The 25,920-nt window shown below is 38.3% G+C and overlaps 1 protein-coding gene across 1 annotated transcript in view; it reads left to right on the top strand.

Moving 5' to 3' along the window:
* Nucleotides 1-12,614, top strand: part of LOC137244836 (probable peptidoglycan muropeptide transporter SLC46) — a 35,640-nt gene extending 23,026 nt beyond the window's left edge. The window contains exons 2-9 of the mRNA XM_067774436.1: nt 755-905; nt 994-1,177; nt 1,241-1,427; nt 1,499-1,634; nt 2,926-3,062; nt 10,936-11,125; nt 11,191-11,347; nt 11,410-12,614. Of these exons, the coding sequence (XP_067630537.1) occupies nt 755-905; nt 994-1,177; nt 1,241-1,427; nt 1,499-1,634; nt 2,926-3,062; nt 10,936-11,125; nt 11,191-11,347; nt 11,410-11,524 (1,257 nt within the window). The 3' untranslated portion in view covers nt 11,525-12,614. The remainder of the gene's footprint in view (nt 1-754; nt 906-993; nt 1,178-1,240; nt 1,428-1,498; nt 1,635-2,925; nt 3,063-10,935; nt 11,126-11,190; nt 11,348-11,409) is intronic.
* The last annotated feature ends 13,306 nt before the right edge of the window (nt 12,615-25,920 follow it).

The raw sequence follows: 25,920 nt of genomic DNA, 5'->3' as shown, positions 1-25,920 counted from the left end.
TGAATGCTACAACCCACAGTAGTGGGGAGAGAACTCCACCTTGGGGTGATCTTCTTTTCCTGTTTTCAAGCATTGATTGAGTTCATCCGCAAATGTGGTTGTCAACTTCCACCCCTTGTTGAAAGCGCACTTTATGTCTAGGAAGGCAGCTACGATTTAGTGTTTGTGTGAAAGTAATCTTTCTACATAATCAATGAGCTCATGTAGGGCAGTTTCCGTTGACCTTTCCTACAGGTATGCGTGCTTTGACAGGTTTGGCCCTGTTTTTACTAATCTAATGCAGATTTCAAAAAGCCTATAAAGAATCTTAAGCATAAGAGAATGTAAGAGTTTGGTGTACGCATGTTACATCCATATCTTTCAGGCTCTCAATGATTTTAAACGGGAAAAAAGTTTTGGTAATTGCAATCTTTCGGGCACAATTTATTGATTTTTCCACTATTTAAACCTGGAAAAAGTTTACTATGTGTTATCTACTCGCTCCGTGTTCGGTTTGCACGTACTAACAGCTCATTCGTATCATCTCCCGTGAGAACAAATGCATCGACAAGTACCTTAATTCTCTCACTCTGACCCTCTTCCTTTCATTTCCACTTACCCTCTTCAAACCCGCTCACTGCCACTCCTTCTTCATTTGGTCTACCGTTCCTCTTTAGCGCTCCTATCTCAACACCCACTACCAGAGGAACTCCCCTGTATTAATATTAGAATATTGAAAAAAATAATAGGCGAATTTCTTTGCATTGTTTTTAAGACAATCGAAAATCGGATACAACCTTATGTAGCCAAAATTGGAATGGCTAATGGGATATTACAAAACGTCTGGCCGGGAATCATTGTACTCTTCGTGGGTCCTTGGTCTGATAAATTTGGAAGGCGACCTATACTACTGGTAAATTTTGCAGGTAATTATATATGGGTCAGTTTAGGTCATATTTAACAGTCGATAACATCAAAAGCGATTCAAATTAACACGAACTACTTTACTTTTAGCCGGTTTCCTGGGCAATATTATAACTGCAGCATTGGTTGGCTTTTCTGAAATTCTAGCACTAAATCCATGGTACTACTTATTGGGTGGTATTCCATCTATATTGGTGGGTGGCGGTTGCTCTATGGTTACAGTTATGTTTTGTTACATAGCTGATGTCTCCGACGAGGAAAATATGCCAAAACGGTGAGTAATGTCAATGCAATAATCATCATTACATATCCATTATTTTTTCCGATTTCTAATTAGAATGTTCTATGTGGAGATAGCTATGGGTACGGGAGCTTTAATTGGTAGTGTTTTGAGCAGTTATGTTCTGATGTTTTTGAGTGTTTCCAATATATGCCTTACATCTGCTATGCTCATGTTTATTGCATTCTTGTATGTTTTTCTTTATATTGGAGAAAGCTTAGATCTCGCAGAAACAAGCTTTACGGTAAAAATACTGTTTTTTCTTATCTAAATGTAACTGTATATATTTTTTATTTATCAAATTTTGTTTTGCAGCATAAGGTCAAGAAATTTTTTGATCTCGGCTTAATTAAGGAACTTTTTGCGACTTGTTTGACACGGCGTCCCAACTATGGACGTGCTTTGATAAGTTGTATAATTGTCATATCAATGATGTCGAATTTTGTACAACGTAAGTACCCACTTATTTTATACCTGGTTTTTCAGTGCGTGTTAAAACTCCAGTTAAAGTTGACTAGAGCTGACACGATCTATCTTATGAATGTGCAATGTAAACGAAAACTCACAGACGTTCAACGCACGTACGTACGTAGCCGGAATGTAGAAATGAAAACAATTTTGCTTTTTTCCGTTAGAACGTGTCAGCTGATCGCTCTCTCACTAGACAGTGTGGCCTACTTAACTTTTGCGCGCTAAGTTTTGACCGTTTGCAGTTCTTATGCAAAACACCTAATTAAAGTTCGAAATATTGTGGAAATAGTTCGAAATAATTATGTAAAAATGCAGATTATATATATGTAATCTATTTATACTTATTTAATATTAATTCCAGTCTTTTACAACATGAATAATTAAAATAGAAAAAGTTGATGTGCATGCATTCAAACAGGTCAATGACAACATTTCTTCGCAGCCACTACGGGCATAAATTTCGCTCAAGCGTGTGTACGTACGGCATACGTATACGTACGTTACACACGTCGGTGCATAACTGCAGCTTAACATTGACACTTTGTCCATTACATAAAATTTGATCATCTCAGCCTAAGCCATGGCGGAACTATACAAGGTGGCAGCACGGGACAACTCGTTTGTACTTTTTTGATTTGATACATCAACTTCCGGCGCAGTACGATTTTGACATTAGTCCATCGAATTTACAAAAACAAAGTACATGGAATTTGCCCGTATCGCTTTAAATGTATGAAAACATTTATTTCAAGCAATTTTTAATTTTATAATTTATTCAATAATTTGGGAAAAATTTAAACAACGTGACACCAGGACGGACAAGGCGACAGCTGTTTCGATTATACCTTGTAAATCTCTTCAAAGGCTTTTCTCCCGGGAGTGGGAGTCGAACCCGCACAACAACTAAGGCATGACGTAGCTCAATGCGTTTATAACCATTTCAACTATCGTAGGAGTGCGGGTTCGACTCTCACTTCCGGGAGAAAAGGCTTTGAAGAGATTTACAAGGTATAATCGAAACAGCTGTCGCCTTGTCCGTCCTGATGTCACGTTGTTTAAATTTTTCCCAAATTATTAAATATATTATTATTTATATTTGTAGGTATGTCACCGTGCTGCCACTTTCTATGGTTCCGCCACGGCCTAAGCGGCCGTAGTGGCAGGGATTAACTGTAGTCGAGTTTGACTTTAGTTCAAACTCGCTTTGAAAAACCGTACCATAGAAAAATAATTGTGCTGTTATGTCAACATTTACTATTACATATTCGTAGACGGTGAACATGGCGTGTTTTACTTATTCGTGCGTAGTAAATTCAATACAACATTAAGGGAGTACACCTATTATACGGCAATCGTTATTATTATTAAAATAATTGGATGTGGCATTGCATTTCAGCTGTTCAGAAAGGTAAATAAAATCACGATCACTATCAGGGCTGCTAATTGCAAACTGTTGCTATCGATTTAAAAAATACTACATAGACTTACACCCCTATTATGAATTTTCATACGATAGACGATAAACGCTTGCTAGCGTATCGTAAAAAATCAGCTTTCATATTGCGATTTCCACACGCCCGATAGATGTACTATTGTGAATGACAGCAGAGTTTTGTTTACAAATTTTTGTGAATCTATACTAAAGAGATAGCAAAACAAAACGTAAATACTAACAATTCAATTGTTTTGTACGTAAAAGTGGCAAAAGTTTTTAAAACCTTTAATAATAAAATGTTTTCTGCAACCTCTGTTGCCTTTTTTATAAACTCAAATGAACAAATTTACGAAACTTGCATAGAGGTCATAGAAAGAAGAAAATTGAAAGATGCTTCCAATCTTCTTGAAATGAACTCTACACTGTAAGTACTTGACATACTAAAAGTAAAAAAAAAAAGTTGAATAAAAAAAAAAGTTGAATAAAAAAAAATAGATTTCAGAGTATGTCTTAAAAGAAGTAGAAGGCAGTTTGAAGGTTTGTGCCTCAGGGTGTTGCAACAGAGTGTTGAGGCTTTAGTTGGATTCCTTTGGATTTTTTAATCTATATTTATAAATACCATGTACATATGCACATAACTTCACACAGAATACTCTGATTTTAAAACGGTTTTTTGCATTTGAAAGCTTAGCTACGTTAGATGGTACAGTTAATATAATTTGAAGATGTATATTATAGGGGCGTGGCAAATTGCGCCAAAGAGGATAAATATAATAAGAGCCGTCACTCGTTATTTTTTAGGCATTTACTCGATGTAAACTGTGAGGTAGTCGCTACTTTTGTTTTATGAGGGACATTTTTAAATTGCCTTCCATTTATCCATGCGGTGTTGTCACTTTATGCAAACGTGTTTTTTTGGAAAGAGAATTAAATAGTTAATTAAATACAGTCGGAAAAATAAACACAAATACCCCATGAAAATGTATAGAAGACATCTATAAACATCTCGCCCAAAAAAAAAAGTAGCGACTACCTCACAGTTTACATCGAGTAAATGCCTACAAAATAACGAGTGACGGCTCTTATTATATTTATCCTCTTTGGTGAGGCTTGATGCGACACATATATACGTACATATATAGCATTCGCTGCGTTATTTAACTTCGGGCGTAAGTTTATAGGTATGTATGGATGTACATCACTACATAGTATAAAACAAAGTCGCTTTTTCTGCCCCATGTCCCTTTGAATGCTTAAACCTTTAAAAATACGCAACGGATTTTGATGCGCTTTTTTTAATAGCTAAAGAGTGATTGAAGAGGAAGTAACGGATGAACATATTTGGCTGAAAATTGGTGGAGGGGTAGCTTAGAACCAGGAGACAGGCATAGGCTAATTTTTATCCCGTTCTGGATAGGGTATTGAGATCAAAACGTGGACGTGGGTAATCCTGGGATATGTTTGTACAATATGGGTATCGGATGAGTACTTTGATACGGGGTATTTTTCGTACCCGCGGGTAACTAGGGTCTCGAGATATAAGCGAAAACGTGGACGCGGGTACCCCTAGAATGTGTTTATATAACGAATGAAAGCTGTTGATGAGTGCTTTAGTACAGGGTAGTTCTCAAACCTATTGGTGACTAGGGTCTCGAGATTGAGGCCAAAACGTTGACCCGGGTACCCCTAGAAAGTGTTTATACAATATGGACAACAAATGAAAGCTGTTGATGAGTGCTTTAGTACAGGGTAGTTTTCATACCTATTTGTGAAGGAGCTAGACGGAAAAAGCTTATTAACCCTAGAATAGTAAACATATTTTTTTGTCCTTGAATGGTAAACATAGCCTGTGAGGCGCATTTTATAAAAACGCATTATATCGCCTTTATAAAAACAAAGCTTTATTAAAACAAAAGCAAAAACATATTTCTTATATTTTTCGTAACAAATATAAACAAAAAAAAATTCATTTTCTTAATCTAAAAAATATTGTATAGTCGTATAAGTAGATCACATTTTTTAAGCGGTGGTATACAGAGATCGTTTGGAAAAAAAAAACAATACTTCCATTCGAGAAAATTGTGTAGATCTTCTCTGGCTTATAGATATTATATCAATTTTACATCCTAAATAATAATATGAAACTTCTGTGTAAGAACAAATTGTGCACAGTAAAAAAAAAAATTGTGTGTTTTTTTCACCTAGTTTTTCCGTCACATTGCCAACAGTTCGGTGATCTGTGCTCTAAACAGTAAGTTTTTTTGCATTTTGCGCAGTAATATACACTCATACGCTTCAATTTCAGATCACAGATATCGCATCTTGATCTTTTACCCTCTTTTATTCCATCGTCTGAATCTGCTACGTAAGTGGGGTCAGCCAAACTGTCATCCGAATCGAAATCTACTTCTAAGTCGTCCTCCAACTCACTTCCATCTAGCGATATCGCCTCCAGCCATTTTATTAGTTGCGCTTCAGAAGTAGCCATCTCTAAAACTACAAAATTATATACAAGCCCTAACTTTTAGCAACAAACAAAAAAAATACGCAAATAAAAACCTACAAAAAAATTACCTTTATTGCTAAAGAGTGCCTCGCAGGCGCAACGGAGCAAAAGCAAAAAACTACTTCAAACAAGTTCGTCCAACACTTAACTGTGTTGGCACGAACGCATGCTTTGCTAGGAATCAGCGATTCGGAAATATCGAAAAAAAATAATATTTATGCGCCTGATAGGCGATGTTTACCGTTCTAGGGTTAAAATGTATGGAGATAGACCAAATTTAGGGCAGAACAACGTCTGACGGGCCTGCTAGTAATTTTATATTTACATATATTTAAATAGCTCCCAACGTATCATGCAAAAATGTATCAACGATAGCTAGGGTAGAAAATTAAACAGCTGGTGCGGTAGTTAGAGTATGGCAATACCACGATAAACGATAAACGCTAACGATCGGATTTCACACGCTATACGCCAATTACACGGCTCAAGTATCCTTGTGCCAATTACCAATTTGCACAAGGATTTGACCGGTGTGTGCACTGGTTGCGCTATTTGCGCAGAGAACTGCGCTAAAATCAAAACGATTTTGATATTTACGCATGTCTGCAAATATTGCACATGCTTTTTTCTTCGTGTATGGTGAATCTTACACAGTTTACCTATGGTTCCTGACAATATAACATCAGTAATTATTGCTTAAAAATCTTAATATCGAAGGCGTAAGGATCATCTGTAGCTTGTAACAGGAATTCACACAAATTTAATAATACAAAATAATTTTTTATACAATTAGAACACATGTTTCATTTGTTGCGCTAGTTGAAAAATGAATATTGCGCAGTGCTGCAATGAGTTGAGCTGGTCTTGCAATTAAAATATATATTTTATAAGTACAATGGAAAATAAGCGCTTCTGGTGCGAGTTTTTCGACTTATACCGTGAATTACCAGCACTGTGGAAAATAAATAGTGATTTTTTATACAATTAGTGCCTTTTTTATACAATTAAAACACATATTTCATTTGTTGCGCTACTTAAAAATGAATATTGCGCAGTGTTTTTGAGCCGTGTATGTCAAAATTTTCATTTGCACAAATTTCGTCGTTTTATATTTGCGCATGGTTTTTGTGTCATGTATGGGCCGTCCTACAATTTATTTCATAATACGGTACAACAGATTGCAAGCGTTTATCGTTTATCGTATGAGTTCATAATAGGGGTGTTAGGTACCATTCTTTTTTTCTAATAAACTTGTTACTGTTTTTGTATTAAATCATATTTATATGTGATATGTCACGATATATGCTATCCGCGTCTTATAATATGTTTCGTAAAGTTACGGTAATTTATTTTTGCTTCGTGGAAAATTTCTTAAATATTTCCAAAAAAAAACAGCCCGCAGCCACCCTTAAATAGCTATCATCCGGTGGCAAAATCCTGAGCCAGATAAATAATTTTGCATGTAAATGCAACAACAACGATTTGAGCCAGATAAATCCAGATAGAAGTCTGGTTCAATTTGTGAGCCAGATAATTTGTTAATTACTTCTTTTTATGTTGGCAACGCGGCCTTTAATATACCTACTTTTTCAAAAATAGATGTCGCTGCTTAGCCTTTCGCCGTATGAGTTAAATGAAAAACAGCGGCGACATCTGCCTATCACATTTCACGTGTGTGAAAATTTCACGTGTGTGAAAATTTCACGACATCTGCTTCTCAAGTCTCTCAATGATCCAGAGCATTCCCGTGAGAATTGAGCGTGAGCTGGAGCTGTAAAACTCACTGAAAGACGGCAAATGATAACGATATATCGAGCAAACCCGAAAAAATCCTCACTTACAACCTTATTCCGAACGTTGCCGGTTAATTTGTTAACAGAGTATTATGTAACCAAAATTCGATATCAATTCATGTAACCGCGGTTTTGGCCAACGTGGTTATATCGTCAAAAAACAAAGATGCGCAGTTGAGAATAAAATGAAAATGAGAACTTAGTGTTGTGTAAAAAAGTATTAATATTGCTTAGAAGTTCTTGTTCATCGATATACATTTTGTTTGGTTTTTTTTCGCGTGCTAACAGAACCCTACCATCTATTTTAATGGTAACGTTATTATCCGCAATCAGTTAAAAGAATGTTGATACCAGCTGAGAATCCATGTTTTATTATCAAGATAGTACTTCGTATTCAGAAATCACCTCTTAAACAATCCCAAAATCGTTTCGAAATAGTTCCTGAATGTACCTCAAAACAATTTGGAAAGATACAGAAGTACAATCAAAGTGATACGATCAAAGTCCCGACAAAGTTCAGACGCTATCCGAGAATAATTTTGAAATTATTCCAAAAACCATATTGCTATTAACCAAAAACAGTCAAGAAAAGTCTCGAAGTCTTGCGATATAGTCCAGTTGGATTAATTAAGGTTTAACTAACCGGCCCGTGACGTGCTCACATAGACTGAATGATTGCGTAGTCTTACCAGAAGTATGTTTAACGACCAAACTAAAAAACCCTATCAAAAACCAGGACCTATGCTACAAAATAACTCCGTCCTCTTGGCAAATACTAGAAGCCTTCTAGAACTTATGCCACTTGCTGATTTTAGATCTGACAGATGGAGTCTTGGTCTGCTCGATCTTTTCCTAATCCAACCCACAGTTCTTACATCTGCTATCACTGGCCAAGCCTTATGTAAAGGCATGTGATGCCAGAAGAAAGTGTCCAGTTAGAATATCCGTCATGAGTCACCGGTCTCCTTTTTTTAATGATAGGAGTTACTTTGTTAGTCTAAGATTTAACACCTATACATGATCTTCGACACTTTACAGCCCCGCGCTAGGGTCTACGCCTTCCCGCTTGGTCGATCATGTGCAACTCTCTCCTTCTCGTAATCTTGCTCAATATATTCCCATATGCCCTGGGACCCAATATAAATATATGATTCCCCCTATAAGTGCAATGTGCGGAATGGCATACAGTGCAACCGTCCGGGTTGTTATCAGGGCTCCGTAATGCTACGGGCAGGGTTTTTTTTTTGTGGCTGTCCACCAAACAAGGACTTGATAATATAGGATAGGCTTTACAATCGCTGTAAATATCCAATGAGAGAGAGCGATAGACCCCACATAAACCCCAGCATTCTTTTACAAGCATAAATTGCCGTCGAGGCCTTCTTCAGTCTCTCCTCTACGTTGCGCTTTCACGACAACCTACTGTCTATTATGATTCCTAAATATTATCAGCAAGGTTTCCCCCTCAAGGTGAGCTCTCCTAGCTATGGGCTGGTCCAATTTGGGACCTTGTAGCTCTTAGTAAACAAGACCATATCCGCCTTCTCCGCGTTGGCGATCAACCCGACTTTATATGCCCAGGTATGTATATCCCGAAGCGCCCGATCTATGAAAGAGCAAATTATTGGAAAACACTTTCCATCCAAAAATGCACCCAAAAATAATTTAGAACTTACCACGAACACAATACACAATTATTATCGAAATAACTGTCGAAACAATCCGGAAACGCTAACGAAATAGCAGTTATATAGACCTTAAACCATCTCAATATGCTGCAGAAATTATACCAAAAGAGTCTTAAAAAATTGCCCGAAATGATTCCAAATTAGCCTGAAGATATTGTCAAGCGAACCCGAGAATAGTCATAGAACAATCCAAAAAAAGTCCTGAAATGGCCAATATTCGATCTCGCAAACCATCCCAAAATGTTTGGGAGGTAGTCGCAAAATGCACTGGAATTAGTCCCTAAGTGATCTCGAAAAGGCTCACAAAATATCCCGAACAGTGCTTAAAATAGCCCGCTATTATTCCATATTTGCTGAAGATAGTCGCTAAATGATTCCGAAAACGATCTTATAAATAGTCCCGGAATGGTCGCAATTCGGCAAACAATCCCAAAATATTCCGAAGATAGTCCAAAAATTAAGCAAAAATACTCTCTAAGCGGTACCGAATTTTTCGGAAAACGCAGTAATCCTCAAAACAATTCCGACATTATTTGAAAATACGTATGAGCCTTAAAAAATCTCGAAAAATCTGAAAATCATCCTGTAATCAATTCGAAAATGTACCAAATATACCCGAAATAGTCCAGACCCGATAACGAAACCGATTCCGAATATATATAAATTACTCGAAACAGTCGCGAAGTTATCCGAAAAAAGTCGTGGAAACTGTTCTTGCATGTATCCAAAACTATACGATCTAAACTCAGACGGTGTCACAGTATGATACTGTTTTACTGATTAAACCTTCTATGTAATATGATATAAGTGAAATACTCAGAGTTAAAGCAATTTGAAAAAAATTTCCCCAGGGAGAGACGGCCTACTTTTCCAAAACTGCTAAGATCACGACTGATGTGATCCCAATACACTTTATATATTTGATCTAGATCAATTTCCTAAGAACTTTAATGATTCAATAAAAAATTTAACTTTAATGTTCACATAGGGTGCGCGAACTCTCCCCTCTTTTCCAAAAATACAAAGCTAGAAGTTCATTCTAGACAAGAAAATATAATCAGTTGGTCCTTCCAGGCCATCTGCGTTGCAAGATTCATCTAAATCTGTCTACCCATTCTGGCGTGACAAACACCAATACAAACGCTTAGCTTAGTTAAACGTTCACATTTATAAAATTAATAAGACTAGCAGAGAATCCGACGTTCACGTTGTGTGTATTTTGATGGCTGAGACAACGATGACCCTATCTAGGCAGCCTTTTTCAAAATAGCGTCTCCCAGCATCAACTATCTGATTTTTGGTCCCTACCTTGTATCACCAGCATCATCTTCTTTTCTTTCAGCCTAACTTTCTCCCTCCACCCATCTTTAAACTTTTTCCCTTATACGCGATCTTTATCACCCTACTCTCCTCGGACTTCGCCGTAATCACCCCCTCATTTTCAATACATATCTCTCACTCCTCTGACCCGTATATCTTTCTCGTGTCAGTGCATTTTAATCACTTCTTACACCTTCCTTTGTCTCTAAATGTCCACATTCCACCAAGAGTCCATCCACGTCTTCATCATCATGTTCTTTTGTCATGCCAAGGCCCACTTCTATTCGTTGTACATCTCCGCTCTCATCGCCGTCTTCCGCTAGGTATTCATTTTCATCTACATCACGTGTTTCTCCGTAGTCTCCGTCCCCATACTTATTTTCGTCCTTTTTTCGGCAGTTCCGCCCTTACAGCTTGGAACATTTTAAGGTAATGGTAACCAATTTTTGTATACATGACGTAAAAAAATCGGCAGCCCAGGTTGTTAGTCATCACCAGTTTACAGAAGTACACGTACTAACCTTTTATAATTTTTCTAGTTATTAAAGCTTTCCTGTGCTGCGGTTTGTCTAATAAGTATTTTTGGTGGTATGATGACTTATTTAACCAAAGCTTTGGCTCAAAGTTTTTGGCAGATGTATTTGGGGGCCACCTTTTCATTTATGTCAGCTATTACGGCGCCCATGCTGCAATCGATTATATCGATTGTAGTTCCATCAACTGAAATCGGTAATAAAAGTTTAAAAAAAGAATCGAAATAAAAAAAAAACTTTGTTTATAAAATTTTTTTTCAGGTAAAGTTTACTCCATGACATCATTTTTCCAGACGATGTCCACAATAGTTGCATCACCCTTATATACAGTCGTTTATAATAATACACTGAATTTTTATCCCGGACTTTTTAATTTTATCAGCACCGCTTTATATGGGGTATGCTTTATTTTCATGTTGTAAGTGAAAATAAATTTTATTTCAGGCCATTAGTTGATATATTTTTCCTTCTCATCAACAGCTTTGTGTTTCTTTTTGATCGAATAGCTAACCAAAGATTGGCTGCAAATACATTGGAAGCAGATCAAGCGGATAATTCGTCAACCAAAAAACCTCCAACTAGCCAACCAGCTTAAGTTTAAGTATTAGAATAATTTACATTAATAAGTGTATGTATGCTTTTATTTGAATGAATGCAGAGCCAGATTAACCGACAGATACCCTCGTAAAGGAGCTCGCACCAAGAGAAAGAAGACTCAAACCGTATTCACATTAGCATAGTTTTGGCCTTAATATTATTTTCGGTCTCAAGTACCTATAAATTAAAATAAGTTTTTATTTAGGCGACAGTTTTTTCGATTACTAGTTTACAACAACTAAAGGGCCCATTACTGATACTTAGCATAGACTTGACTTGACTTGGCGTAAACTTGGCAACTTAGCCACGATTATACACCACTTAGCGCATACAACCTGGCATCATAATCAATAAATGTCAATTTGTATGACAAAATGTCAAAATGAAATGGAAACAAACAAATGGTATCTCAAAATGTAAACGTCACTTAGAACTTACATAGAAAATCAAAATTCAACAGACTTCTAAGTCGAGTTAAGTGTTGCTAAGTTTGGAGTAATCAGTAACATGCAATGTTCATTTAACAGAACTGTAAGTGACAGTTCTCAAGTCTAGTCAAGTCTATGCTAAGTATCAGTAATTGGCCCTTAAGGCATGACGTGGCTGAATGCGTTTGTAACACTTCAACAATCGTAGGAGTGTAGGTTCATATCCCCCTCCCGGGAGAAAAGGCTTTGAAGAGATTTATAAGGTATAATACAAAACAGATGTCGCCTTGTCCGTCCTGATGTAACGTTGTTTAAATTTTTCCCAAATTATTAAATAAATTGTAAAATTAAAAATTGCTTCAAATAAATGTTTTCATACATTTAAAGCAATAAGGGCAACCCCGCTTAATTCATAAAAATAATTTTACCCACTTAGTTAAATCTGTTATAAAATGAAGAACAAGGCAACTTAGTTTAAAACAAATCTAGACCAAATAGGTTAGGTTAGGGTTAGGTTTAAGTGGCTGCCGTCCCCAACGGAGCGGCACACCTAGGCCTTTATAGGCCAATTGTGAAACCACACGGGACCAAATAAGCACATACATATGTTGATATTAACACATTTTTAGCCAACACCGTTACCGTAAGTAAAATCACAAACCAAATGCTATAGTAGCCGTGTTTTTTTTACACGCGTATACGTTTACGTTTGCGCGTAAAAAAAACGCTTATCCTCGCTTAGATCATGCTTAGGAGACCCATCTAGTGGCAGTGGTTAAACGACTAGCTACAGAACAGGGTGTACCTAAAATCGGAGACACAATCCTCTGGTGGCCATAATGTTTACATATAGCTGAATCGGTTGCGATGAATAGTGGATACACATCATTTTTTGAGGTGATACATATAATTAGTGTTGAGGTGAAACATAGACACATATTTCAGTTACATCTGAATATAATGCGTATTAAAATATAGTAGTAATAGTTCTAGTTTTCTGCGCAGCAATTTCAGAGGTGTATTTAAAGTTTGACGCTTAGCAGTCCATATACGGCTAAACGTACATAGATGTAAACAAGCAAAGCTAGTATATACCATTAGGCAAAGAGTTAACAACTTCCAAAGTTAGACACGCTGTTGTTGTTGTTGTTGTTGTAGTAGTGCTTCGCCCCACCTAATAGCTGCGACCGATCACAAATTGTCATCAATATTCTCTAACGGCAGTCCAAGGAAACTTGCTGTTTCAACAGGGGTGGACCATAATGAAAGGGGTGTTAGAGGCGTTGGTTCCACATTACAATTAAAGAGATGGTTGGTGTCATGTGGGGACATATTGCAAGCGGGGCATACATTTTGTACGTCGGGGTTGATTCTGGATAGGTGAAAGTTAAACCTATTACAGTATCCAGAACGAAGTTGAGCTAGAGTGACTCGCATTTCCATGGGGAGTATGCGTTCCTCTTCCGCAAATTTTGGGTACTGTTCTTTGAGTACTGGATTCACCGGGCAATTCATGGCATAAAGGTCGCCTGTTTGTGGAGTTCATTGAGGACCTGCTTGTGTTTTTTTGCTTCATACGGCTGTGTTCCCAAGTGCCGTGTTTCCTCAAAATGCTTACGGAGATGACTCCTTAAGTCCCTAGGCGATGTTGGCTCATCAATCAGATGTCTGTTGGGATGCCCAGGTTTCTGGGTATTCAACAGCAACTGTTTGGTTAGCTTCTCATTTCTCTCCCTGATGGGGAGTATTCTCGCCTCATTATGTAGATGGTGTTCTAGAGACATAAGAAGACAGCCCGTTGCGGTTCTGAGCGCAGTATTTTGGCAGGCCTGTAGCTTCTTCTAGTGGGTAGTTTTTAGGCTTGGCGACCATATAGGGGACGCGTAGCACGCAAACGGCTGGCCAATTGCTTTGTATGTGGTAATGAGCGTTTCTTTGTATTTTCTCCAAGTACTGCCAGCAAGGGATTTGAGGATTTTATTACGGCTCTGGATTTTCGGAACAATTGCGGCTGCGTGCTCACCAAAATGTAGATCCTGATCAAACGTCACACCCAAGATTTTGGGGTGTAGGACAGTCGGTAGCGTAGTGCCATCGACGTGGATGTTCAAAATGGTCGACATTTGGGACGTCCAAGTTGTAAATAGGGTCGCGGATGATTTAGTCGGTGATAATGCCTGGTTTCGCGAGGCGAAAAAACTGGAGAGATCAGGGAGGTAGCCGTTTATTCTGTTGCAAAGCTCTTGTGCAGTCATCGACGTAGGAAACGATAGTAACTCCTTCTGGTGGCGAAGGTAGCTAAGATATGTAGAAATTAAACAAAAGTGGGGATAGGACACCACCTTGAGGCACACCTTGTTTAATTCTTCTTGGGTTTGATATTTCGTTTCTGAATTGCACCGATGCCTGCCGACCATCCAGATAATTTGCGGTCCACCTTTTAAGACATGGGGGAAGGGTAGACCCTTCCAAGTCTTGCTGTAGCGTGCCATGGTTGACCGTATCAAAAGCTTTTGATAGGTCTAGCGCAATGAGTACTCTTCTATGGTGGGGCTTCTGATTTAAACCACAATTTATCTGGGTGCTAATGGCATTTAGCGCGGTGGTGGTGCTATGGAGTTTTCTAAAGCCATGCTGATGACAGGCTAGCTGCAAATTTGCTTTGAAGTGGGGGAGTAAAATGGCTTCAAGCGTCTTGGCTACTGGCGATAGGAGAAATATCGGACGATATGACTCTCCTATGTTAGCTGGTTTCCCAGGCTTTAGTAGCGGCACCACCTTGGCCATTTTCCATTTTTCGGGTATGACAAAGGTAGAAAGAGATAGGTTGAATACATGTGCTAAATATTTGAAACCCCCTTTCCCTAGGCTTTCAAGCATCGGCATGGCTATGCCGTCTGGGCCCACTGCTTAGGATGGTTTAGCATGACCGATGGCATCCTCAAGCTCTTTGGCGGTGATGGTAACTGGTGACGTGCTGAACTTATGTTTACGTGCGTGTCTGTTGGCCCTCCGTCTATTTTTGTCGACCGTAGAATGCATTATGTATTGTCGGCAGAAAGCGCTCGCGCATTTTTTCGCATCCGACAGCACTTTGTCGCCAAAGGCGATGGAAACTTTGTCATTGTGCCTAGACGGATTCGATAGGCACTTTACAGTGGACCAAAGCTTGCCTACACTGGCAGAGAGGTTACAACCGCTTAGGTGCTCCTCCCATTTCGCCCGCTTGTGTTCATCCACAAGCAATCTGATGCGTTGGTATATATCCCTTATTTGGGGGTCGCTGGGATCGAGCTGTCTTATAAGGTCACGTTCTCTCGCAAAACTTGCGGCCTCTGACGGGAAGTGGGGCCGAAATTCGGGAATTCTTCCGGCGGGAATGAAACGAGCTGAGGCGGATTCAATGACCTTGCGGAAAGCACGCTCCTCTTGGCTGGCATCAGTTGGGATTGGAAGGGCAGCAAAGCGGTTGTCTGTAAAGGATTTGTATTCGTCCCACTTTCCTTTTCTAAAGTTAATGAAAGTGCGTTTTTCTGCAACGATGAAGTCGGCGGGACGCTCGAGCGAAATAAGTACAGGCAGGTGGTCGGATGCCAATGTTACCATCGGCTGCCAGTTGACGCGGTTTACGAGTTCTGCTCTCACGATTGAAATATCCGGCGAACTGTGACAGCTTCCTACCATACGTGTGGGGGCGTCTCCGTTTATGGCAGGAGGTGCATTGGGCGAATGTCGTAAACGTATATATTCTGTGCTGAAAAACGTTGCAAAGGGAGGTAGGGACTAAGAGTCTGTTTCCCTGACCTACACAATTGCTGCCGGAAAAGAGGGGGAAGAAGACGGGGGCAGGGGCTGATGCTCGGCATTGCTCCCGACTCTACTACGTAGATTGTAGGTATGAGTGGGAGCAGCCGTGTTAGTTGGTGGCGCCGTGGGGCGCGAGCAACAGCGGGTACTTGTTGTGGCTTGCTGAGCAGCGGGGCTGCTGGAAGGTAGCGGGGGCAGATGCAGCAAAACCATTTCTCAGGACCGGGGTCAGGAGACGGACCCGGATTGGGTTCGATACCTTCCCGGAGCAAGAGAAAAAACACTATCAGCTAATTAACCGGGGCTGATGAAAACTGCAATGTTGACGATCCAACAATGGGAAAGTACGGAAGATCACTCTTTCGGACAACCGTGGCTGTTCTCTTGCTGGCAATAGAACAAGTAAATGTCCCATATTTTTATACCGTTGCATCATTGCTGCCGTTACACTGCAAATGTATACATTTTTAATTTTTTAATTCGGAAAATTTATATACCGTCGCCCGCTTGTCAGAAGCATGAATGTGCCAAAATGAAAATGTTGGGAAATCGAGTTTCAAAGCTTATTGCTCTCTCAAAATTAGAATAATTAGTTTCTAGTGTAAAAATGTACTTATATATTATACTCACACTCTGCTCTTTTAACTGAGATAATTATTCTGCTCGCATCCCTTCTATTCTCCCAGATTTAGCATATCGTCAGCTTATTTATATTCAATAAACTACATCAGCAAAAACTCAATTTTTCAGGAGAGCAAAAAAACTGTATAATCAACTATTTTGCAAAGTGCAAATGATACGAAGTACCCCATTGAGTAATAAAATATTACTCTAACTAACTGAGCTAGTTTTTTGTTTAAATTTTACTTTAATTTAGCTTAGAAAGCAGATAGAGGTTATTGCAACTCCAATGACAACTATTTTTTATAAAATATTGTTGATAGAGGATTTTGCAGTATAAAGAAAACATAGATTTTTCGGTTTGTATGGTGTATGCTGGCCCAGATTTTGAACCTGCCGTAGCAGTATAGTGTGAAGAGTGCTTGCTTTCCATACACAAGGACCTGGGGGCAATTCCCGTGATAGGCGCTATCAAAAATGCAAAAGCGCCAGAAGCATGGTAAGCATAGTATTTCTCCCATGGGAAAATTTTAAGCAAAAAATCCTTTCTTCGCAGATGCGTTCGGTCAGTTTGCAAAACAAAAATTGAGTAATAAACCATCGGAGTTAAGTTCATGCCAATTATTTATTATTATTCTTTTTATTATAGGTATTAAACATTAACATTATGGATCATACTGGAATTGAAATTTTTTAATCGCATTTTTTTAAATTATCATAAAAAGAATGATATTCAGTTGGAATTACTGCTTTTACCTGTTGTAAATGTCTCCATTTATTAAGAATGATTGGTATTGTATTATTATGTAGCTGCTTTGGTGGGTTCTGACCTGAATACTCCTTGATGCTTGCAGGCAAATTCTTGTAAATATCATCGAAGTACAACTTGTATTGGACGTCCCCTGTGGGTAAATAATTAAGAGCTTTAAGGTGTGATACCGTAGGATCTTTTCTGGTTACTCCGGGTCTTATACTCGAAAAACGGAGAAGTTCTCTATCGCTGTAGTTTTTAAAAAAGTCGTAGTTTAAGTATACAGCTTCGAATGGCTTATTAATAGTACGATTATTAATGTTTACAGTTTTTCGAGCCTCTTTTGTTATGTTAATATAGTCGGTTGGTAGATATATTGATTGGTTTTTCATTTTTTTCTCGATTTTTGCATGTGCACTGTCACATTCCATTTGCATATGGCCTTTTTCTAAATACTTTTGTTCTATAACTGTATTATGTTCTATTGCAAAAATCGACAACGCATTAGACAAGTAATTCCGATTCTGATAACCGCAACCATCAGAATAGATGAGGATCGGTAATGCATCGGATAAACAATTGATTTTTATACTCAGTTGAGCAGAGCTCACAGAGTATATTAAGTTTGATTGGATAACGGTTGGTTGTACATATATAAAGGAATCGAGATAGATATAGACTTCCATATATCAAAATAATCAGGATCGAAAAAAAATTTGATTGAGCCATGTCCGTCCGTCCGTCCGTCCGTCCGTCCGTTAACACGATAACTTGAGTAAATTTTGAGGTATCTTGATGAAATTTGGTATGTAGGTTCCTGAGCACTCATCTCAGATCGCTATTTAAAATGAACGATATCGGACTATAACCACGCCCACTTTTTCGATATCGAAAATTTCGAAAAACCGAAAAAGTGCGATAACTCATTACAAAAGACAGATAAAGCGCCGAAACTTGGTAGATGGGTTGACGTTATGACGCAGAATAGAAAATTAGTAAGATTTTGGACAATGGGCGTGGCCCCGCCCACTTTTACAAGAAGGTAATTTAAAAGTTTTGCAAGCTGTAATTTGGCAGTCGTTGAAGATATCATAATGAAATTTGGCAGGAACGTTACTACTATTACTCTATATGTGCTAAATAAAAATTAGCAAAATTGGATTAAGAACACGCCCACTTTTTAAAAAAAAATTTTTTTAAATTCAAATTTTAACAAAAAATTTAATATCTTTACTGTATATAAGTAAATTAAGTCAAAATTCAACTCCAGTAATGATATGATGCAACAAAATACAAAAATAAAAGAAAATTTCAAAATGGGCGTGGCTCCGCCCATTTTCATTTAGTTTGTCTAGAATACTTTTATTGCCATAAGTCGAACAAAAATTTACCAATCCTTCTCAAATTTGGTAGGAGCATAGATTCTATGACGGTAACTGTTCTCTGTGAAAATGGGCGAAATCTGTGGAAGCCACGCCCAGTTTTTATACACAGTCCACCGTCTGTCCTTCCGCTCGGCCATTAACACAATAACTTGAGCAAAATCCGATATATCTTTACTAAACTTAGCCCACGTACTTACCTGAGCTCACTTTTTCTTGGTATAAAAAATGGGCGAAATCTGACCATAACCACGCCCACTTTATCGATATCGAAAATTACGAAAAATGAAAAAAATGCCATAATTCTATACCGAATACGAAAAAAGGGATGAAACATGGTAACTGGATTGGTTTGTTGATGCAAAATATAACTTTGGAAAAATCTTTGTAAAATGGGTGTGACACCTACCATATTAAGTAGAAGAAAATGAAAAAGTTCTACAAGGCGAAATCAACAGCCCTTGGAATCTTGGCAGGAATACTGTTAGTGGTATTGCATATATAAATAAATTAGCAGTACCCGACAGATGATTTTCTGGATCACCTGGTCCACATTTTGGTGGATATCACGAGAACGCCTTCACATATACATCTAAGGGCCACTCGCTTTTAAAACCCTCATTAATACCTTTAATTTGATATCCATATCGTACAAAAACATACCAGAGTCACCCCTGTCCCACCCTAATGGCGATATCTCGAAAAGGCGCCACCTATAGAACTAATGCCCCCTCTCTCTTAAAATGCTCAGTAACACCTTTCGTTTGATACCCATATCGTACAAACATTCTAGAGTAACCCCTGGCCCACCCTAATGGCGATATCTCGAAAAGGCGTCCACCTATAGACCTAGTGTCCACTCCCTCTTAAAATGCTCAGTAACATCTTTCGTTTGATACCCATATCGTACAAACATTCTAGAGTCACCCCGGGCCCACCCTAATGGCAATATCTCGAAAAGGCGTCCACCTATAGACCTAATGCCCACTCCCTCTTAAAATGCTCAGTAACACCTTTCGTTTGATACCCATATCGTACAAACATTCTAGAGTCACACCTGGCCCACCCTAATGGCGATATCTCGAAAAGGCGTCCACCTATAGAACTAAGGATTACTCCCTTTTAAAATACTCATTACCACCTTTCATTTGATACCCATATCGTACAAACATTCTAGAGTAACCCCTGGCCCACCCTAATGGCGATATCTCGAAAAGGCGTCCACCTATAGACCTAGTGTCCACTCCCTCTTAAAATGCTCAGTAACAGCTTTCGTTTGATACCCATATCGTACAAACATTCTAGAGTCACACCTGGCCCACCCTAATGGCGATATTTCGAAAAGGCGTCCACCTATAGAACTAAGGATTACTCCCTTTATAAAATACTCATTACCACCTTTCATTTGATACCCATATCGTACAAACACATTCTAGAGTCACCCTGGCCCACCCTAATGGCGATATCTCGAAAAGGCGTCCACCTATAGACCTAATGTCCACTCCCTCTTAAAATGCTCAGTAACACCTTTCGTTTGATACCCATATCGTACAAAAATTCTAGAGTCACCCCTGGCCCACCCTAATGGCGATATCTCGAAAAGGCGTCCACCTATAGACCTAATGTACACTCCCTCTTAAAATGCTCAGTAACACCTTTTGTTTGATACCCATATCATACAAACATTCTAGAGTCACCCCTGTCCCACCCTAATGGCGATATCTCGAAAAGGCGTCCACCTATATACGTAATGCCCACTCCCTCTTAAAATGCTCAGTAACACCTTTCGTTTGATACCCATATCGTACAAACATTCTAGAGTCACACCTGGCCCACCCTAATGGCGATATCTCGAAAAGGCGTCCACCTATAGAACTAAGGATTACTCCCTTTTAAAATACTCATTACCACCTTTCATTTGATACCCATATCGTACAAACACATTCTAGAGTCACCCTGGCCCACCCTAATGGCGATATCTCGAAAAGGCGTCCACCTATAGACCTAATGCCCACTCCCTCTTAAAATGCTCAGTAACACCTTTCGTTTGATACCCATACCGTACAAACATTCTAGAGTCACCCTTGGTCCAGCTTTATGGCGATATCTCGAAAAGGCGTCCACCTATAGAACTAAGGATTACTCCCTTTTAAAATACTCATTACCACCTTTCATTTGATACCCATATCGTACAAACACATTCTAAAGTCACCCTGGCCCACCCTAATGGCGATATCTCGAAAAGGCGTCCACCTATAGACCTAATGCCCACTCCCTCTTAAAATGCTCAGTAACACCTTTCGTTTGATACCCATATCGTACAAACATTCTAGAGTCACCCTTGGTCCACCTTTATGGCGATATCTCGAAAAGGCGTCCACCTATAGAACTAAGGATTACTCCCTTTTAAAATACTCCTTACCACCTTTCATTTGATACCCATATCGTACAAACACATTCTGGAGTCACCCCTGGCCCACCCTAATGGCGATATCTCGAAAAGGCGTCCACCTATAGACCTAATGCCCACTCCCTCTTAAAATGCTCAGTAACACCTTTCGTTTGATACCCATATCGTACAAACATTCTAGAGTCACCCCTGGCCCACCCTAATGGCGATATCTCGAAAGGGCGTCCACCTATAGACCTAATGCCCACTCCCTCTTAAAATGCTCAGTAACACCTTTCGTTTGATGCACATATCGTACAAACACATTCTAGAGTCACCCCTGGCCCACCCTAATGACGATATCTCGAAAAGGCGTCCACCTATAGACCTCATGCCCACTCCCTCTTAAAATGCTCAGTAACACCTTTCGTTTGATACCCATACCGTACAAACATTCTAGAGTCACCCCTGGCCCACCCTAATGGCGATATCTCGAAAAGGCGTCCACCTATAGACCTAATGCCCACTCCCTCTTAAAATGCTCAGTAACACCTTTCATTTGATTCCCATATCGTACAAACACATTCTAGAGACACCCCTGGTCCACCTTTATGGCGATATCTCGAAACGGCGTCCACCTGTGGAACTAAGGATCACTCCTTTTCAAAATACTCATTAACAGCTTTCATTTGATACCCATATCGTACAAACACATTATAGAATCACCCCTGGTCCACCTTAATGGGGACATCTCGAAAAGGCGTCCACCGATAGACCTAAGGCCCACTCCCTCTTAAAATGCTCAGTAACACCTTTCATTTGATACCCATATCGTACAAACAAATTCTAGAGTCAGCCCTGGTCTACCTTTATGGCGATATCCCTAAATGGCGTTCTCTCTTAAAATACTCTTTAATATCTTTCATTTGATACACATGTTATACAACCACATTCCAGGGTTACCCCAGATTGATTTTCCTTATTTTGTCTCCATAGCTCTCAACTGAGTATGTTATGTTCGGTTACACCCGAACTTAGCCTTCCTTACTTGTTAATGATGTATTAGGCACGAAATGTAAGACGAAGCCGATAAATCTCCATTAGTTTCGTTCCACCAGTAATTTGTACATTCATGGTTGGCTATGTTATAGATAGTAAAGTTATGGACTTGCAAACGCTGCTTAAAATAAATCGATGATGCCTTTACATTAGGGCAAAGCTTGACGGCTTGCTTTTCAAGATGAGCTCGCTCTTTTCTAGAAATATGTTCGCTGTATTCGTGCTCGGATATTTGTTGAGCCTTGTATCCAACACATTTATCGCACTGATCCTTGCGAGGCATGAAAAGCGCTAAATTATTTTCATCGAAAAGTTTTGAGAACGTAAATATAGACACGTGTCTCATTGCATGTTCTGAACACTTCTCACGATAATTTTTATAAACATCGGCTTTGATTCTAAATGTTGCTGCGATATATTTTTTGTTTGTATTACTACGACAAGAATGACTTTCCATTTTGTCCAATTTTTTTGAATATACGTTTAGGTACCCTTTCGATCTACAGATCTTTGAAGCTCCTTTAGTGCAAGATGGCAAAACACCGTTATTGCATTTTTTCAAAAAACTTTTTAACATACCAATTTTTAAAGCTAAAGTTGAAAGAAACATTGATCTGCATACTTGCAGTGCTTGATTGTCATGCGGCAGTCGATAGATAAAGCTGTTGCGTCTTACTGAATCTTCCACATAGATTCTTCTCTTTTCTATCTGTGACACATAGCTCTCTAAAAAAAACTAATTTCGCTTCCCACGACATATTCCAGAACGATTTGAAGATGTTTAATCTGCATTCATCGCTGAACTGCTCACAGTACCTACCCCAAAAGACGTAAAAAAAATCACTACAGATTGATTTTTAAATAACGATAGGGCCAAGCCAAGACCTGCTAGAACAATTCACACAAATTTTCCAAGTATTTTAGTTCTGATTCGGGAAGAGGCAACGGCTTCGAATAAACAGGTCTGCCTTCAATTAAATAACTATTTTTCCAGGATATTAAGCTATTAAAAATTCTTCATCGGTATAATTTTTTTTGAAGAATACCAGGCACGTACCGAACGATCGAACCATGGTACAATTACCATGGATCGAACATACGAATATGTGCTGTTCTTTTTTTTTCAAAAATTTTAAAAATTGTTTAGCCGTATCAACGAATGTGTCATACAATGTGCTACATTCATTTTTCTGGCTCAACTTTGTGTGATTGAATTATACATTCGTGAAAATGGCATTGCAAATTATTGGGGTTTCCGTGTACGTACGAAGCTCTAGATTTAAGTAGAACCTAGAGAATCTCCAGGGTAATCCAAAGAGGCAACACAAAATGGGAAAAATTGCACATTCATGCTTCTGGCTAGCGGGCGACGATAGTATATTAAAAAATTATGTATTTCAACCTTTGATGTTTTTTCTTCTTTTGTATAAGGTTTCCATAAGAAAAATATCTGAATGCGCGCTGTACAAAATGTTGCAAAATTTAAAATATATGGATGACAAACTATGTATATTTAGCAGCGAGTTCTGACTCCACTTACATTTACTGGGCATTTCCTGAAGAGATGTGTTTTTGATTTATGTTTCTAGTCGTAATTACAGCTGGTGAAGAGGACCATGATTTCCTTTTTTGTTAATAATTTACAACAGGATTCGAAAGCTAATACGCCTTCAAAAATGTCGGGAGAGGAGTCTGGACAATTATTGGAAAAGAAAAAGTTTAGCTCTGCTAAGAGATATGTGCAAGAAAGCAAGAAATTTGTATTTGGTTGTGCTGTGTTTTGATGATTTTGTTCTACCCAAAAAAAGCTGTGAAGAAAAGTGTTTTGTGCGGATTTAATTTTGATCTCTAAACCAGTGTTGGACCCACTCAGGGTCATTATTGGATGTTTTTGTGAATGGCCATTGTTATCTTTTCTTCAGACACTCAGGTGAAGACACATCTTTTGACACCTCCCCCAACATTTTTTTTACGTGTACTAACAGTCGAACTCTATTTTAAGTTCTGAGATGTTTTTGTTTGGAACCCCCCGTGCCCTAGAAAGAGATATTTTGCCTTTTCCCTTCCGAAATTTTCTGACGTGTAGGTACTTTATATGAGAGAATATCGCGTTTTTCTAGAGATCTTGTCCCTATTCCTTATAATAGGTGCAACAGCAGTTCTCTGAGCTAGCATTGCATTCAATGACGTTTCAAATCTGCAATGACAAATTAAATAAACTTTTATCAATAAACTAATCCAAACGTTTATCTCCTATCTCAAGTTAATATTTATATTTAGAAAACAAAAAAGGTAAGGTGTCATTGAGGCATCTTTGAAAGTTTGGAATAGGAGTATTATCCCTAGTAACAAAAATGAGATTTAAGTCACACCTGCATATATACAAATATGGTCATTAATAATCTGTTTGTTTGTCCACAGCTAAATTCAAAGAATTTTAAAATATCGAATAGTGATTCAGTTTGTTTGTAAATATCATTGCTTCAACCAATCCATTGCTAATCTGTTAAAAACTGAGTAAAATCAAAAAAACAGCAACCGTATACTTCATATATACTAATTTAACCAAAGTGATTATGTGAAAAATTCTTCACACAAATATATAAAATTCATATTTTCGCATATGAAACAAAACAAAGTCATAAATTTTTGAAAAAACAAAAAATACGCACTGCAACTGTGAGACGATGAAGAACGTAAAATACCAACGGATATATATTTATACTAGCAGGTCCGCAGACGTTCTTCCGCCCTAGCTTTTGTCTACCGGCACAACTTTTAATAAGTGTTTACCTCTTACTCTCCTACCCCCTTTTTTTAATCCTTTTGTTTACTCCTCTCTATTTGTCTCCTTCTAGCTCTCCGCCTTTTCCATCCCTTCTTTTCTCTCTAGCTCCCTCTCATTCTTCCTGCCCCGCTTCCTATATCCCTATCTCTCTATCTTCGTCTTACTCTCTTTCTCCTTCCCTCTTTTTTTTATCTCTAGTTCTTTTTATTCTTCTCCATCCCTTACTCCCAGTCCCAGTCCGACTCGCGGTCCCAGTATCTCTCCTACTCACATTCCTACTCCACCCCCATTAGGGTTGTATGCATTTTTGAAAGCTCTTTCATAAAAAAATATAAACAAAAAGGCGTGCCTAAAAAAATTAAGGGGTGGACTGCCCTTACCATTTAGGTGTATGAAGATCCGATTCTCAGACATACTCAATATGCTTTACATTCATGCATGAATAACTCGAAACTCAGAACTATGTATATTCAAATATCTGGGAATCATAAGCCTGTGAGAAACAATAAGCTTATTTTTAAGTTTGAACTTTTTTCAAATTTTGTCAGCCTTTGTAAACCGAAATGATAAATTGACGAATCGCGAAGCTTGCTTGCTGCCGTTCGTGATAGAGCGTGGCTCTGACCTCAGCCCCTTAAACTTAATACGGGCCCAGTTAAGCTAAGCTTGAACTAAGTTTATTTAAACTCAAGTCAAATTTAAAATCCAAGTAAACTACAGAGCAGTTTTTCAGCCACAGTTTAAGGCCGCCTTTTTTGTACATTTGTTTTTCATTACCTAAGTAACTTCCAGATATGGCAATAGCTGGATTTTTTTACCCAAAATATATTCTTCAGCCTTCGAGAAATTGTATCTAGTTCTGAAGTTGATATCCAACATTATCCCTTAATCAATATCCAACCTTTGCGAAATTTTGTTAAGATCGCGGGTTTGAATCGAGGTCAAGGCCTTGTGGTGTATTATTTATAGATTCTAATTTGTATTTTTAGATTTTATAAAATATTTAATCCATTTATTTCAATACAGAAAATATTAATATTAATAATCAAAAATTTTCTTTGTTTGATGCGACAATTTAAAAACAACTTAAATATATATTTTTTTTTATTTTAACAAAGTTTAAATAAATACAGTAAAATTATAAACCCTAAAATACTCCCCCTTCAGAA

The sequence above is a fragment of the Eurosta solidaginis genome, chromosome 3 (assembly GCF_040869045.1).
Source record: "Eurosta solidaginis isolate ZX-2024a chromosome 3, ASM4086904v1, whole genome shotgun sequence".
Lineage (NCBI taxonomy): Eukaryota > Metazoa > Arthropoda > Insecta > Diptera > Tephritidae > Eurosta > Eurosta solidaginis.
This window is presented reverse-complemented; position numbering and strand designations above follow the sequence as displayed.